The 16,956-nt window shown below is 40.1% G+C and overlaps 1 protein-coding gene, 1 long non-coding RNA gene and 1 other non-coding gene across 8 annotated transcripts in view; 1 reads left to right on the top strand and 2 right to left on the bottom strand.

The window, feature by feature from the left end:
- Positions 1 to 16,956, bottom strand: part of LOC135791366 (uncharacterized) — a 272,960-nt gene that overhangs the window by 77,146 nt on the left and 178,858 nt on the right. The gene's annotated exons all lie outside the window — the stretch shown is intronic.
- Positions 13,932 to 14,015, bottom strand: TRNAL-CAG (transfer RNA leucine (anticodon CAG)). The gene has a single exon. It is a non-coding gene; the product is annotated as a tRNA-Leu (tRNA).
- Positions 14,682 to 16,910, top strand: LOC135790962 (fatty-acid amide hydrolase 2-like). Its single transcript, XM_065301265.1, has 5 exons — positions 14,682 to 15,276; positions 15,339 to 15,599; positions 15,659 to 15,799; positions 16,093 to 16,533; positions 16,587 to 16,910. Exons 1-5 carry the CDS (start codon positions 14,710 to 14,712, stop codon positions 16,695 to 16,697), a joined length of 1,521 nt encoding a protein of 506 aa, XP_065157337.1. The 5' UTR covers positions 14,682 to 14,709; the 3' UTR covers positions 16,698 to 16,910.

The following is a 16,956-nucleotide window of genomic DNA, read 5'->3' as shown; positions in this document are numbered from 1 at the left end:
CCGAAAGTTATTCCAGTAATGTACTCCTTCCATTAAGCTTAACCCCGACATCGTAAACTCTCCCCGTTTGCGCTACCCGAACCCGACGAACAACCGTTCCAGCGCTAAACGGAGCAAAGCTGCAAACCATCTCCCACCCCTCGCACCCAACTCACAGTCATGCGGAGTGAACGCATACAAACGCATTTAACACAGCGAAACACCGTGCAAAGGGCTTCACCCAAGAATATACAGGATGTTTTTAATTTTGGTATAGAATGTATTGAGTGGGTATTGTGTGTAGGTACTGTGTATTGCTAACTCCCATACAAACAGCTCGTACGAGTAGCAAACACACAAGTAGGACATCCATACGAAGCTCACCCTTAGCAGGGTTGAAGCGTGGCGGCGACCAGTAAGTACGGGCGCCTCACCGCCATCAGTACTAAGGTCTTCCACACTACCACCCTACACATTCACAGGCAGGGTACGCTTGGTATAAGACAAAGCAACTTATGGATGCGCACAATGGACGATGTTACTACACTCCATGAGCATTTGCTTCGTATAACTGCACACGCTCTATAGTTGTAGGTATATCTCCTTGTTTCTTGCTTTTGTTCTTCGGGGGTCCTGCTGCGCAGCTGCAATTAAATCTGATACACTCGCAAACAGATACCTACATTTTCACGCCGCGCATGCGGTTAAATTAACTCCATGATGTCCTAAATAATAAATTAGCTCGCACGCAATATTTGGCTGCCAATATATTTGCGATAAGCGATGTGTCCATATTCATAACTGGTCATGTGTAACAATATTTATTGATAGAGTTCGCCATGAGGTCAAAACTCGCAGGATAAAATTTTGATTTTGATTTGAGCATTTATTAGCTACCAGTGGATAAAATTAAAACGCACTGTATCTATGGACATTGTATCGCATTATTATTCCAGTACATAATATATATTTATTATATACGAACATGTCCTGATAATTGGTTGCGTGTGTGTGCCGTATGGTCAGCAGCGCGATGGTACTGTAGATGCGGTGAGATGGCGACCAGGATAACGCCCGGGAGGAGAGCGGAGTGGAAGGGATGTGTGACCGAGTGTCCACACGCTCTCTGGACTACCCCATATTGATTAAATGTCATCCGGCTCTTCACGCCCGATTTACCATCCACTCACTTGCCGAACGCTCCACATACACCCACGAACACAACTCGTGCACGCATAGTGCACACAAAGGGCCCAACCTCCGCACCTTCACCACACACACAGAATGAAAACGGACAACAAACCCGGGTCGGCAGCGATGATAGAACGTTAGTTGAAATGTTTGGAATGCTAATGCCAAACCGGCTTATATTTTTCAATACGCAACCAAATCTAGCACACGTACAGGGATGGACCAACAATAAAAATTACTACGAAAATCTTAGCAATTTGTTTTTGAGTGTCAAAGCTGTCAGTGAAATTTGTACGGTGTAAAAAGCGAACGCCAACAATTTTGTTTTCCGACGCGTGAGTTTAAATAGATTCACCGCGCACCTTCTCCGGCTGCATGCGACACACCAACACACACGCACGTGCAGAAGCATCCCTGTAATTTGAAAATGCTAATCAATCATTCTGTCACCGCTGGGCTTGAATTTATTAGCGCGCGGATGTGCGCCCGTCTTGCCCACTTGCCCACCTTTAGCGTGGCGGCCCGCATGCTTGCATATTAAGCGACTTTTAAGGATTCATCTACTTCGGCAAAGCGTGTTGTGCCATCACATCTCAATTATCCATTCATCATTATCGCATTAATACTTGGATTGTTATTCTCTATTAAAGTATTAAGCAACATCATCGGCAAAAACCTTTTTTGTTTTTCTTCCTCTTCTTACAAGTATCGTTTTGAGAGGATGTAAGTTTAAAAGTGCTTCATTAATACTTGGTAATTACGTTAATGCACAGCAAAAGATTGAGCGAACCGCACGAATATCCTGGCAGATAATTTGTGTAATTGCTTTCAGCGCTCATAAAGTTTATTAGAAGACTGGTGAATTTTATCCGAAAAATGTCTTCTAGCAATATTTTTACGCGATGAAAAACGTTCGCGTGCAATCGTATAATCATAAAAAGTATCCAGACATGCAAATGTGTTCAATTCGAAATGCGTATTAATTAAATTCGGGCGAATGTTTGCAAACAAGCGGTGCGCTTGACGTGGTGGTGTGTTGTTTGAGGAATATCTGTGCTTCTTTTCGATTTTGTTGCGGACAGCTTTAACATCCGCACACGTATGGGACATGCATGTCGGCGCACGTCGGCCTGACGGGCCAGTAAAAGCTCTTCGCGTTATGCAAATGTAATAAGCGTAAAAGCCGCGGCTTAATCTGGCAATCAGGACATGATTTGAATAAAGTATTTCGGTTAGCCGCACGATACGTTAATACACTTTATATTGTGCACACAATACACCATTGGGAATACATTTAGACACCCTTTTTAGATTTTCAACATACGCACTTTGAAACACTGCAAAAATGTTTTTTTTTAATTTTTGCGTTTGAATTTATTTTCTAATGCATTTAATTTGTCTTCTTCAAATCCTTTCTCTACTTGTTAATCAGATAAACATAAAGAAAATTGATGTTTGGAAAGGACAGCAATGGCGAGTTGTTAATTCAAAGTGTGCTCGCTTGAATGTAGCGTGAGAAAAGTCGATAAAATCGTTTTTGGAGAAAACAAACTCGTAACTATAAGCAATATCGTCGATCGCGATGTGTGTTGGTATGCGCTTGAGTGTGCGAGTGCATTTGTCGCACTTTATTGAACTTTCACGAGAAACGCATGCATGTGTGGGGTCGGCGTCTAGCGCGCAAGAGCGCTAATAACATAGTTTCGATTTCCTTTGTCTGAGCAGCGAACTCCTTTCGTGGCGGTGGTACGGTCGAAAATGTTGCTACCGCAATTATTACATCGATATCAAAACGCGCTAAAAATACGTGCGTTTTTTTACACTCGCAGGCGACGACATACCTACCTGCCGCCAGCCACACAGCGTGTGCTCCTTTTCGAGTGTGTTTTACTCGTTTGCCTGGCGGGGCGTCTTAGCATCGATTTTCCACAGGAAATAATATTTGTATTCATCGTATATAACATTCGCGTGATACCCGCATACATACGTACCTATTTTCCGTCTTTTTGCGTCTCGCTTCTCTTGACTCTTTCGTTTTTTTTACGCTTTTAGTGTAGTTTCCTAGTCGCGACCTTTCAAACTGTGCCCAGCATACTTTCCTTTGAAACGTCGGAGGGCACATGTTTTCCACATTATAGTTGCACGAATTTTATTCGGGGAATGAAAGCAGCGGAAACACTTTTTCCATTTTGTCTTGACGCTGTGTGTGTGCGCGCCGAAAAGTCAAAAGTTACGTAAACGAAATCTTTGTTCTAAGGTCACCTAAAATGCCTAAAAATGACGAATTACAATTGTACCGCACACGGAAGCTCGCAAATCGTACAGATACCTAATCCTATATTGAAAAATTGTTTAAAAAACATTGCATGCATGACATCGTGTGAAAGTAAATGCTAGAAAGAACGAAAGAAAACGGAAGGTACAAATCGTGCAGAGGTGATTGAGCAGTTATCGTATATGTATACAAGGATCGATTTCATAAGCAAGAAGTGTTGATGTTTTGGTATCATGGTAACGATGCATGATGTTTATTCTACCGGTTAATATTTAATGCGTACAAAGGCGCACAACGTACCATTTTATACGTCCACTTCGAAAGATTTATATCGACTGCCGCAATTTAATTTTCTTTGTTTGACTGTATAGAAGACTTTTTAATATTTAACCATCACCAAGGTCGCATAGAAAATTAAACAAAAACGATTAATAACTTATCTAGCACTTGAGCAATTATTTTTTTTTTGTTGGACAATGTCTAAATTAGAAAGGGTTTGCATACGTTTTAATATTACAGAGAAATTTTAATCGTGAAAGGTAGAGAATCCATTCTATCAAATTAAATTAATTTGTGAAGGCATGAAAGCACAATCGGGAGTGCGAAATAAATTAGAGGCATGTGTAAACTTTCGATTTACGCGATTTATTTGTTACGACGCAGATTGTCGGAGATATTATGGAACACGATTTGATCTGACGTGATTCTACGTTTACCATTCACCCGGAATCGAGTACAAATCGTTTGTTGATATGCGATATATTAAGTGAAACAAGTTGATTTCACTTATATAGACACCCGTAACACACACAGAGTAAAAACACATTCTTTTGCGTTTCCCTTAACAAATTATCTTGTAGCGAGCAGCAACTAATACTTGTTTAGTAGGTTTCACTTGCTTTTGATGTGTAAGCAAATGTCTTCTTCCTCTGGACTTGTTTAAGACACAATCTACTGAATGTGTCATAAACTATTGGGGATTTATTAAAATGTTTATACATGCATAGGAAAAGGTTTGAGATATGTTCGTGTTCGTGAAATTTTTGTAATAATTTTTACTTTGAGATTTAATGATTTTCATTTTTTTAAGCATTTTTCATTGGTTTTCAATAATCTACATGTTTCGAGAATGACCTAAGGCCACCCGCCAAGAAGATCGACCTTGAAGACACTTCAATATGCCCATTACACGTATGGCACGTTCTTTGAGCAACGCACAACAGCAAGAAACAAGTCCAAGTTAAATGCAACCAGTTAATTGTATGAGTATAGTAAGTATCAAGTGGCTAAACGGGAGTTTTTGTCGAGTGTTAAACAACGATGCTTAGATAATTTTTTCTAAGTCCACTTTATTGAAAACTTGATGTGGAAAACGCCCTGTATCTCCTAAACTAATATATTTTCCCCAATTTTAACCTCCTAGTGCCCTAAAATGCGTACTTTAGTCACGACCTTATTTAAACCCTTTTTATGCAGCCACATCTCTATGAGTACACTGTGAGCAAACGCAACTCGCAACTAGTAAAGCAGCGATGATGAGACAGAAAAAAATCTCGAATGAAAAAAAGTTGTTCGAGTCTAGACACTAGACGCTTCTAGACTTCTCGCTGATGAAACACTGCAAGAATGTGCGTAGGGCATGAGAACAACTATCATGTTCAGCGTGGTCTTTGTAAAAGATTAAGCTCGACTGCTTCTTGTGCGAGTGTCGTCGTCGTCGCCGAAGTCGAAAATACATTGACCAAGTCTTAGGGCACTTACTCGGTCTCGCGCCGCCGGTCGATAAGGCGTTCTCGCTCGTTCTGCGTTTGGCGAATTTTAAAACGCCGCGCAAAATTATTGCTTACTTGGGAGACGTGTGCGCGAGAATGGCGCGGCGCTCATTAAAATAATCAAATATGTACGATCGCGTGCTTGTGTCGCGTAGGTAATGTAATTTTATTTCTCAGTCTCGTTTTGAATGTCGGCAGATTGGCTGCCGTATTGCTATTATGCTTTTTTTTTTGTTCGTCTACATAGTAAATAAAGTTTAAATTCAAGATAATAATTCCTGAATAAATCAATGATGGTATTTATATTTCTAAAACGTAACCAAACACTTTAATTTCAACAATTAAATTGAATTACTCGTATTATTAAAGTAAGCAAGCTAGTGGTCAACGAATTCGACCCGGAGAAGGGCGACAAAAGGCTATAAAAGCGTCGCCTCTTGGCCCTTTGTTAGGGACGATACGTAGTTCCTGTACAATTCGCGCTCTCTGCTTAAATAGGGGGAGAAATGTCCGTGACACTTGCCACATTGTTTATGGCACCGCTGGTCAGTAATTACAACAATGTTACGTACCGCATTAATTATACCAAACCGAATCTATCTGAACTAAAACTAAATATTTATTATATTCAAAACTATATATTAACAAGGATAAAATATGTAAAATGCAATTTTGAGAATTTTTTCGTTTTTTATTTATTCTTTAACGTTTCAACAAGTGGTTTAAAATGTCTTTAAATAATTGCCTAGAATTATAAAACAATTTGCGTGAAAAATTTTACGAAACTTTATTTTCTAAACGCTTTTTTAAAGAAAATCAAAATAAATTCCACAATGTCTTAACATCCTGATTAAATAAAGTGCAGACTGGAATAAGAAGTGATATTCTCCACTGTGTAGAATTTTGTGGTGCATTTGCACGAGGACAAAGTGAGAATGCAGCTCGGAGTCCTCTTGGCGCATTCTCACAAGAAGTTCAAATGTGCCGGCGTTATGTGGGCTCCCAATACGGCAGAAGAGAAAAAAGGCGCATAAATGTTGCTTGTAGGTCGGTACATAAATCAGAAGCAACCACAGTGCTCCTTAGCAGCTTAATTTTTCAATCGGTGCACACAGTGCATACCTCAAGGCATGAAACTTTTTGTTTCCTCCAACGCCATCTTTAAAGGAGTATATCTTATTCACCGACACTAAAAGTCTCGATTTGATTATTTAGACGAAGAATTTGTGTCAGCATTGTTTCTCTTGATATTTGATTGAATCTTTTCTCGTCTGCATGAGTTACTATTACTATTACACAATTCCGTGGGCGAGATTTTTGATTATATTAACGCGAGCAGGTGAAAGTATTCGGATTTGAAATAGACATCAAATATATCTTTAAATAAAGTTTTTGAGACCCAGCTTATTCATCATATTAATTGTGTTGGATGTTCAACCGCAACACGTAATGTCGCGACAATAAACAACGAAACGCTACAATGTTAATTACGTACGTAATTCCGTAATTACAACACTTACACATTGATTTGTTGATAAGCAATAAATTATTACCACTTTGCGCTGCACAGGGCACACTCACCGAGGAATTAATTATTAGCACAATTCCAGAATTAGTTCGGACATGGTGGAGAGAGGATTCAATGCACCAAACATGCCCAAAGTGTCAAAGTTGCAAAGCTTTGATGGCATGTCCTTTGTATACACATCCGTAGCGTTCGGGAATTGTATGTATTAGCCGTATATATCCTATCAACGGTTATCAATTTAATTAATCTATAGGGAGATACAAACAAAGCTCACACTCTTCAAAGACGACTGTGGAGCATGTCGCCGATAGGACTTCCGAGAGGATCATGTAGTTTGCTCATTTAGCTCCGTATCAGATTTCGGCCATTTTGGTCAAGCAGTCAGCGTACAATTTGTAGCCGAATGCGCTACTGTAAACTTTCAATAATTTCATTAGCCGACCAGCAGACGTATAGGGCAAATAGTTTATGAGGAGCGTATGTGTGAGTGCATTCTGTGAACCCGACACCAGCTCACCACCGCTAGGGATGTTCGCCTGGTACATAATTGAAGGCAAACAAGATTTTGATTCAATTCGAAGCGTCCTCGGACAACTTTATCCAACACTGCTGTGTTTAACCACAAAATCATACCTTATAAACGCGTAGCAAATTGCAATGCGGATTGGGCTAATATAGGTAGTTATAATGTGTGAAAATCAAAAGACGTCACCGTATTCACGTGCGTTGTGCTAGTAACTTCCAGGGCAAGTAATGAGGTTAAAATTAACTAATTCGTATTTATAGATTACGCGCTTCGATCGACTCCCGATCAGAAATATGCCCAGGCGTTCAAAATTGGGCAATGTGTTGTGATTGGCAACTTGTCGATATGAAAAATTTTATACCAAGAGTTTAAGATACAAAAATAAATTTTATTTAAGCTATGCGTGTTGCGGTTTGTTTTAATATGATTTAAAAAGACCCAATATGTGATTGTTTAGATTTCCACATTACTTCTCCGGCATAAACGTATTTTTCGAAAATGTGGCAAACTTTTGTGGTGTATTTGTGTCTATCTATAAACGTCAATTTAATAATAGAATATCTAAATATAGCGGTTTACTTTTCGGAATGTTTTATAGGCGGTATGCCCTCGCACTCAAACAAGTACGTAGAACGTAATAACGAAATCTCGCCTCTTTGAAATTTTGATCTTGTGATGTAGTACAAGACATAACGCTGCTACCGGTATATACAAATCATAATTTGCAAAATGCGCGAGCGTCAATCTCGATCGAACATCATAACAAACAAATTGAGCCACTTGGATTGCCACCGCCACCGCCGTGCGGAGCAGCGCAAAGAAGCGTTTTACACACCTAAAAATATTTCGACGCATAAACAAAACTCGTGCCATGCGAGCGACGTCGTCGTTTATTTGGAAAAATATAATTTTCAATTTTGCTTTGACTTTCCACGTTGCGTTCACGTGCTGGCACAAATGCAAATACGAAATAAAATACGAAGAAAAATGTGTCTGCGTCAAATTGAAAATCAAAACAACGAGTCAATTCTACAGCATGTTTAACGACATTAGTATTTATGTGTGTTTTAATGCAACATGACAGACAATTAGTGTCGAAATTAATATTTTATGCATATTTTGCTTATAATTTATCTTTTTGTAGATTTATACGGAAACAGTGTTGAAACTAGGCGACAACTTGCTTACATTAAGTAATTATAACGTTTAATCAAGTAATTTTTATCAAAACGAGATGATTTCATGCGTTTATTGTAAATTCAAGTTGTATGCTTGAGTCCCTCTAAATTTAACAAGAACATTTATTCGAGGCATGTATTAATACCTTCGGTTGATCGCGCGTTGCGACAGTTTGGCCTGGCGCCCATGCAAATTCCCTCGGCTTGATTTCATCGAGGAAACTCTTCCTGCTGGTCGATGCAGGCACGTATGTGACGAGCCAACTAACCGGGAAACGCATTTATTGCCTTGCCGAGCGAGCGCATGCCAATTTATCATTAAATAAGCTTTGCCTAATTTACAAGCGATGGCAGTACGAGCGGCGCGACACGCTCAAACAAGCGAATAAAACGCAGAACGAAGCAGATGAAGAAGAATACGAACGCGGCGTGATGATGAAGAAGTTGTGTGTATGCACGCAGGTCGCAGAAAAGAAGAACAAGACGATGGCCCCGATGAAAGATGAAAGAGGAGGCGATAAGGCAACCGTCGCGCTTTCGAGTTGTGTGACGCGGTGTATAAACATCTCGTTTGCAAATGCATACATAAAGCGCGAGTGCATATAACTTACGGTGGCACTGATCCTTGTCTCTTGTGCGTGTGTGCGCGGCGTTGCCGCACTTTGCGGGCGCATAACAAGCCTTTTCCTTTCTCCGCGTGAATGCTACATATTCGTGTGATGGTGATACTATTCTTATTTTTATTCCCTCGCACGTTCAACGGGTGCGACGTGTGCAAGCGGGGAACGTCGTGCGCTCGCCACTGGCCCACGAGCTCTCTTGCTCGAGAATCACAAGTCGCCGCCGCTGCGCCGCCTTCTCGCTTCTTGTTCCATCGCAGTTTAACCTGCGGATCACGAAAGTATGCAAGGAACCGCACAAGTTCCCCTCAAACTCTTCAACGCTATCATTCTCTCACGGCGTGCCCTTTCTCTTGCGCACCCTAAGGCCGGGTGAGGGTGGCTTGTTTGTTGGAGGAGCGCTAAAGTAGCACGAGGCTGTGTGTGTGTGTGTGTGCGAGGTTCAACTTCAACTCCGACTAGCGCCTCACTCCACGCGCGACCCCGCCGGGAAAACGCTGCCGCCGCTGTTGCCGCTCAGTTGCCGCTGAAACATTCCTGAAAATATCTGCTCTCGCACCCCCACCACATTCTGACACTTCTTCATTTGTTGACTCGGTTGAATCAATACCGCCATTCGGTCGGGTTCGGCTTCATCCGCCTGGCGGCGGCGGCGGCAGCGCTACCACATTTGTCCACCAACTGCACACAAGCCGATGAGGTGATATCGCGCCAGGTTTGAGATAATTACAAGGCCGGTGACGGATGTCATTTTTCTGCTTTACTCTCAATCATAATCAAATCATTACGTCATATCCTCTTCATCTCATCACGTTAGCACTTCCATTTCGAAGAATTGATGTAGTGTCATTTAATCACCGGAAGTAAAAACAATGAGAAGTATTCTGTGACGCTCCAACGCGACGCGGAAAACTTTCCTATCAATAATAATTTGCAAGTTTCGCAGCAACTTTCCTTGAGTTGGTAACATCAGAAACTTGATACTTGCGAAACAATGTCAAGATTTATCTTAACCCAAAACTTATGATTAAAACTAAATGAATTATTTATTTAATTATTTAGCGCAAAGGTATGTATTGATTCACTCGTGCTGCACGCGTTTAAGATGGTCAAAACGTAAAGAGTCTGTCAATATAAATAATTCACTCTTTGACAAGGTGAAATTATCGTTGATTTATCGAGATAAGTGTTGCGCGTTTGCACTTCGATTGAGTCTCCAGTTTGCGGTATGAACTCGGCTCTCACACGAAGTGCGCTTAACCGTCGAGCACGATGTGAAACTCGAGTTAACTTATTGATTTATGAAATATCGATCGACGTATCGCTTACAATATAATTTCATATCGAACAAATTTATTGGTATATTATTGGTTATATTGCCGTAATCTACCATTACCTGTGCACATAGTGATTATTCCAGCGCGTCGATAAATAAATAATTAATTTGCGAAGGGTGCGCATGAAACTTATTTAATTTCAACTATATCAAAAGTTGAATATTCATAAAGCGAAGTTTTTACACACTTCTTAAATTCTGCTTTGATTTTTAGGCATTATCGTCGTCGCTACTGAAACTTCCGAGTATACTCAGCTCTTGGTTTTATTGCGCAGACGGGGAAGAAGTTTGTGCGCTTTTTATGAGGAAGTGCTTGGTCCGTCCTCTTTGGCTCCTTCTGTTCTCGTCGTCCGTGCCGCCTTGTTCGCCAGTTAGTAGGACGATGATGAGAGCAATGTGCTCGTTGCTTTGGCACGTCGTACAGCGTCATGTGCGCGTCACGGGTTAAAAGGTAGAAAACTAAATTTTCCACGCCGCACAACGAGCTTTGTGTGGGCGGGGTGATGTACACATATTGAGATTTGTTTTATATTAAATACTAGCTTTATCCCGCGGCTTCGCTTGCGTTGAATCCATCAAATAAATATTAGAAATCAATGAAGTTGCTTCCGTATGCGTCTGTAGTCACAGAAGAAGTAACAATGAAGTAGAATGGCGGGAAGTTTAAAATGGCTGAAAGTATAGTCTATGGAAGTATAGTGTACAGTCTCCATAGTGTAGTCAATTGGATTTGATGTTGACGTAGCTGTCGGTAATACAGTGTGATAATACAGTGTGATGGTACTATAGTACTTAGGTTTGAGCTTCATTGCTGGAATGCTAGATGGCGTTCAAGTAGTCAAATAACCAGATGCAACGGTATTATTGACTAAACAATTTCTTTATTTTATTTAAAAAATATTTTTTTATATTAAATAAAAAGTAGCCTATAACCTTTCAGGGACCACTAAGAATATGTGTACAAATTTTCATGATGATCGGTTAAGTAGTTTTTGCGTGAAAGTGTAACAAACATCAGGATTTTCGCATTTATAATATTAGTAAGGATATTAAGTATCATAAAGCAGCGGGGTTAACCTAAAACTCTAAATGAATTATTACTCAACGTCAAATGTCGGCAATGGGCTGATAAATGGAGAGTATGTGCATTTCACTTGCAAATTTAAACTATTTGCTTCTCATACAAGCAGAAAACTTAAAACAAGTTAAAATTATTTGTATTTAGTAATTATCCACGCAAAAATCCAAATATTTTATATTTGTAGTGTTAACATAATACTAACACATGACACGTTCGTTGTATAATGCGCCAAGAATGCAGAAGAAGGGGATGACGATAATAAGAAGAAACTCGAGCAAATAAATATCATAAACTTGCCGTCACGGCGTGGCAGTCTCTTTCTGTTGCGCTGTTTATGTTGCCGGCAGATTTATAACCACGTTCTTCTCGTCCTCATCTCGCAATCGTTTTCCACCCCCGGCGTGTACGTGTGAGTGCGACGCGCATTTCCACCCTCTCTGATCGAGCCAACGTACGGCCGGCTTTTCGCTCAACATTTGCGCAACTCACAAAGCATGAGCAGTCAGCCAGTTTTTGCGTGCTACAGGCTATAACAGAATCGCCTGTTTCGAATAATTTCCATTCTCGTTGAAAAGAGGAACTCCTGAATGTCATCCGTTATTTTCTCCGTTTTATATTTTCATTTGTCGGCTGGGCATGTTTGCATCTAGGGGTCTCTCTTTTGCGCGGGTGGGTTCTATTCAAGTTGGCAAGTTTGTGCGCGAGCAGTGGCACGTCGGCGGCGCGAAGATACGGAGAAAATGAGATCGCGGGAAGAATGGGATGGTACGCGCGGGCGGCTAGCCGCCACCCACTCTTGCAGGACTCTCGCAAGTCGACCTAACTCTCGCCGCCGCCGACTGAGCCCTCCCTTGAAACTCTCCGCTACTACTACAACACAATCCCTGACGTTTATTTGCTTCCCGCACGAAACGTGACGCTCTACTTTAGATATTACGTTTAATTACTTCGACTTAATAAGGTTGAAAACACATATTGCCGGACGCACGCTTTGTTCTTTCGTTACATAAACACCCAAGCCTTACAAACATTGTTTTTGTTATGAATTCATTAATTACAAAAAAATCTATGTGATAATTAAGAGATTTTTACTAAATTTTTACTAAAACAATGGAATTGATCAAAACAACCTAAATATTTGAGAATTAATTAAACGATGAATGATGATGCAGACAATGAAGAAAGTGTTAAGTGCGGAAGTACGATGAGAGAGCGAGAGGCTGACAACGCGATAACGCGAGCGCTTCATCGCTACATGCGCTCAACAACGTTATCCTTCCTCGTCCTGCAGCGCAACACTTCGTCTTTGTATATAAAGTGGGATGCGGTAATAAATACGACGAACTCAATTTTCCGTGAGTGCTGAGACGGCAGTGGTGGTGGTGGAGACGGCGAGCCGGTGATGGTGGGGGTGCACAAGGTAATCGCGTCGGGTCGTCTTTGGCGGCCGAGGACGACTAGTGGGGAGGAAGCTGGAGCGAGAGCGGAAGTTCAGGAAAAGCAAAACGCGGTGTTGCTAGTGATGTATCACGTCGAGTTGAACTCGCATGCCGACCATCCCCCCTGCACGCACCATCTGTGCTCCCAACTCGAATCACTTTATTTATACCGCAAAGTATTTTGTTGTTGCCGCCGCCCGCTTCACATTTCCTAGGACATTGCGATGCGGATATGATTTCAAGCCGGGTCAAGGGCTCCTTTGGGGTTGGCACCACGATGGCGCGATTCGTCCGGTAAAAAATATGCCAAAAAAACAATGTGTAATAATCCGTGGCGAAATCCAACAAGTCCCGGCGTCGCAATGGGTGGTCAGCATCCAGGCGCCTGCATCTTCTCTTTGTTTTCAGCTAGCAGTCACAATGGGGGCGGTGGCGGTATACAAATCCTTGAACCGCGCACATTTTTCAACCTAAAATAAGCGAATGTAGACATTTTGCTGTTTTTACTGCTTGAATAATTCGCATTCGCTGCCTTGTCAGCTATCCATCGCGTCCTACATATCCCGACGGCCTTCTAGACCTCCCAGGAGCGCGGCGTCGTCGCTCGTGTCTCATACGCTCGTTATATATTGATGTTATAGTGCTCCCTCCGTCCTGTGCGATCCTTCATGTCGGACAGTTCGGGCGTACAATGTGCTCCTGGCGCGCTCACTGCTTCAAGGCAGCCGACCTCCCTTTTCATCCCTTCTGCTGCTAGCAGACTAACGCTTGTTACTTTCAACTTTCTGCGCTCCTGGTGCGAGTGGCGCCTAGTCGAGGCATTCGTCATTCAGGGACTTTACTTGGGGGAATAACCTCCTTTTAGATTATTATAATCCCTATAGTTACTTATTATATAAGTCAAAAAATGTAAATAATTCAAAATATATGTATTTTTTTATTTGGTGATTTAAGATGAGATAAAATTTTGAATAGGTAAATGATTACAGGATTGATACAAAAGGTTTGTCAGAAGTGGGATTCGAACCCACGCCCACAGAAGTGGACTGCGACCTGAACGCAGCGCCTTAGACCACTCGGCCATCCTGACCCTTATTCCAGGATTAGATACACAGCCTTTACAAAAAGAATAAATATAAACATAATAAATTACATTCAAAGTCTTTATTTATTAATATTTAGTTTTAGAAAAAAAAAATCAAGTAGAGTGTGAAGTATAATTATTACCTTAAACCATTTTTATAGATCAAAACGCTGCTTGACTATATATTTCCCGCAGTACACTCTGCTATAAGCTTTCTACTAGTTGCTAACAGATGTCGCGATGTGTTCATTTTCTTTAGTTTTGCTCCTCAAACTCTACATGCACTTTCTTAGCAAATAAATATTGTAATTTCTGTAGTACTAGTAATTATAGCTATCTTATGCCAATACTAATTAATAATGTATCCTAAGCAGTCAAACCATGTACTAATTAATTCTCTTTTGTTTTTCGTCCGAATATGCTTCTATAATTATTTGCAGTGCTAGAAAAACCAACTCCCTATAATGTAAAAGAATCCAGGTGCAATATGCGTCAAGGAACCATAACAACACTATACTTTCCTCCACATCAAACGAAATAATTATATATATTACCTATATACATTCGCGTTACGAGTAGTCAATGCAAATAAAACACCCCTGTCCAGCATAACTAGAATTAGTTTTCATTTCAAACCGTCCTCAGTATAAGCAAAATGCTGCGAGCTATAATACATTTCCTCGTATGGTTTACCGGCCATATGAACCGGATCTTACATATCCCTATGTGGTTGTACTTTCAACTTCAAAGCCCTAAAAGATGTCCCCCAGTTTACGACGATGTTTATTTACAACCGGCGATTGTAATTGCCGACAGAATTCGCAATCAAAAACTGAAGAGTGTTTATGTTGTGTCGATGTACATTGACAGAGCGAAAGAAGTCAACAAGGTACTCAATGCCATAGTGACAGAGCGGTTTAAAGTTGCGATGAATGAAGCGCAGCATGCGGATGATTTTGTGAGGAACAGTGGATTGAATACGAAGGAACTAGAGGAGAGGTATCCTCTGCTGGGAGTACCAGTGTCAGTGAAAGAGTGTATTGCAGTGCAAGGTATGAGTTGGGGAGTAGGAAGTAAGATAAGACCTAGAATTGCAACGCAAGATGCGAAAGCTGTGGAGATGTTGAAAGCGTCGGGTGCGATTATTTATTTGGTGACAAACACGCCGGAACTTTGCATGAATTGGGAGTGTATGAATTATGCTACTGGACGGACACTTAATCCTTACGATACGAGGAGATCAGCTGGGGGATCTTCCGGAGGCGAAGTATCTATTTAAATTTTACTAAAAATTCGTTAAATTAATTTTAAATGGGAAAAAAATTTCAGGCGGCTCTCATTGCTGCATGTGGATCATTAATAGGGATTGGATCTGATATGATTGGTTCCGGAAGAGGTCCACCTAGTTTCTGTGGAGTGTATGGACATCGTACTTCTTCAAATTTAACGCCTATTGAATTACATAGTCCTTATATTCAACATCATGCATTATCTCTTTCTCCTATCACTAGATACGCAGTAGATTTACCACTTGTATTAAAATGTATTGTACCACCTGAAAAAATCGAAGAAATTAAATTATTTGAAGAGGTAATCAGATAAAAAAAAAACAAATTTTAAAAATTTATATTAAAATTTATAATTTTTAGTTTGACGCAAAAACAATACGTGTTTTCTACATGTTTGGTAGTGGGAGTAATTATCCAACAACAAAAGTAAGCTCCGAAATAGTCGCTGCAATGAAAAAGGTTGTGGCCCACTTGGAAGATGATGGATTCTTCACAGAAAACGTAATTTTATTTATAATTTATTAATATTCATTCGTCACACTGTATTTATTATTTTTTTAACACTGTAGATAATGTCATAATATCGCAATGATGTGCAAGTTCACTTGGTGAATAATTAAACGCAAACACTACTTTATTCACATAGAAACATCTCCGAGTGAGGAAAGTGTCTATCCGTCACCACTCGTACCGGGAAATATAAAATAGTTACCATTGTAATTATATATTGCACAACTCCAGCACTTTCGAATGCGGCTGCAAACTTACACCGTTACGTAAATAATTTGTTCCAGGTGCAATTGAAGTCGTTTGCCGATCAATTCGACATTGCTTACATAAATCTTTTAAGCATGGAAGGTGCATATGAAGAGATGTCATACAAAAACATTTCATTATTTGTGGAATGGATTCGAACAATGTTTTGTAGTCCACGAATTGTTTTGTCAATACTTTTGTTTGAAATGTTGTATTTCTTCTCCAAAATTCTGGGTAGTGAGGAGGTATTTGAAAGACATAAGATATTATTGAAAGAAATGAAAAAAGAAGTTGAGGAAATGCTTGGGGATGATGGTGTGTTACTGTATCCAACATTTCCCAGTGTAGCGCCTGTTCACGGACAAATCTACGCGAAAACAATGGATCCTTGTTATATGGGCATATTCAACGCGCTGGATCTGACTTCTTGTGTGGTACCTATTGGGAAAAATTCTAATGGATTACCCATAGGAATACAAGTAATTAAAATTTAATTTTTTTCAAAGTAAAATAAATTATTGATGATTTTTAGGTTGTTGCAAAACAATTAAATGACAGGGTACCAATGAAACTAGCAAGATACTTGGAGACTACTTATGGAGGCTGGACACCACCTGAATATTCTACACCGCATAAAAAATAATTGCTTATCAATTGCTTATCAACATTCCGTTTATTTTATTAATACTGATAAAAAATTTTAATCTTATTTTATCTGTGATGCAATGATTAATTTTTCGTTTTTATCGTATCTATATTTAAATTATTTGTAAGTGAATGTTATAAATCAACACAGACGAAAAAACTGGTTGAGCACTCGAAAATCAATAATAATTGCATCGATCCCCAGCAACAATTTATTTATTTCATTTTGCGCTCACGGCTCCGCGAGAAAGTTATCA

This window comes from Atheta coriaria, unplaced genomic scaffold (genome assembly GCF_025399875.1).
Source record: "Atheta coriaria isolate IRGN ID8LTWV9N9 unplaced genomic scaffold, Caltech_Dcor_3.1 hic_scaffold_4_pilon, whole genome shotgun sequence".
In the NCBI taxonomy this organism is placed as follows: Eukaryota; Metazoa; Arthropoda; class Insecta; order Coleoptera; family Staphylinidae; genus Dalotia; species Dalotia coriaria.
The sequence above is the reverse complement of the archived record's forward strand: the minus strand, read 5'-3'. Positions and strand labels throughout refer to the sequence as shown.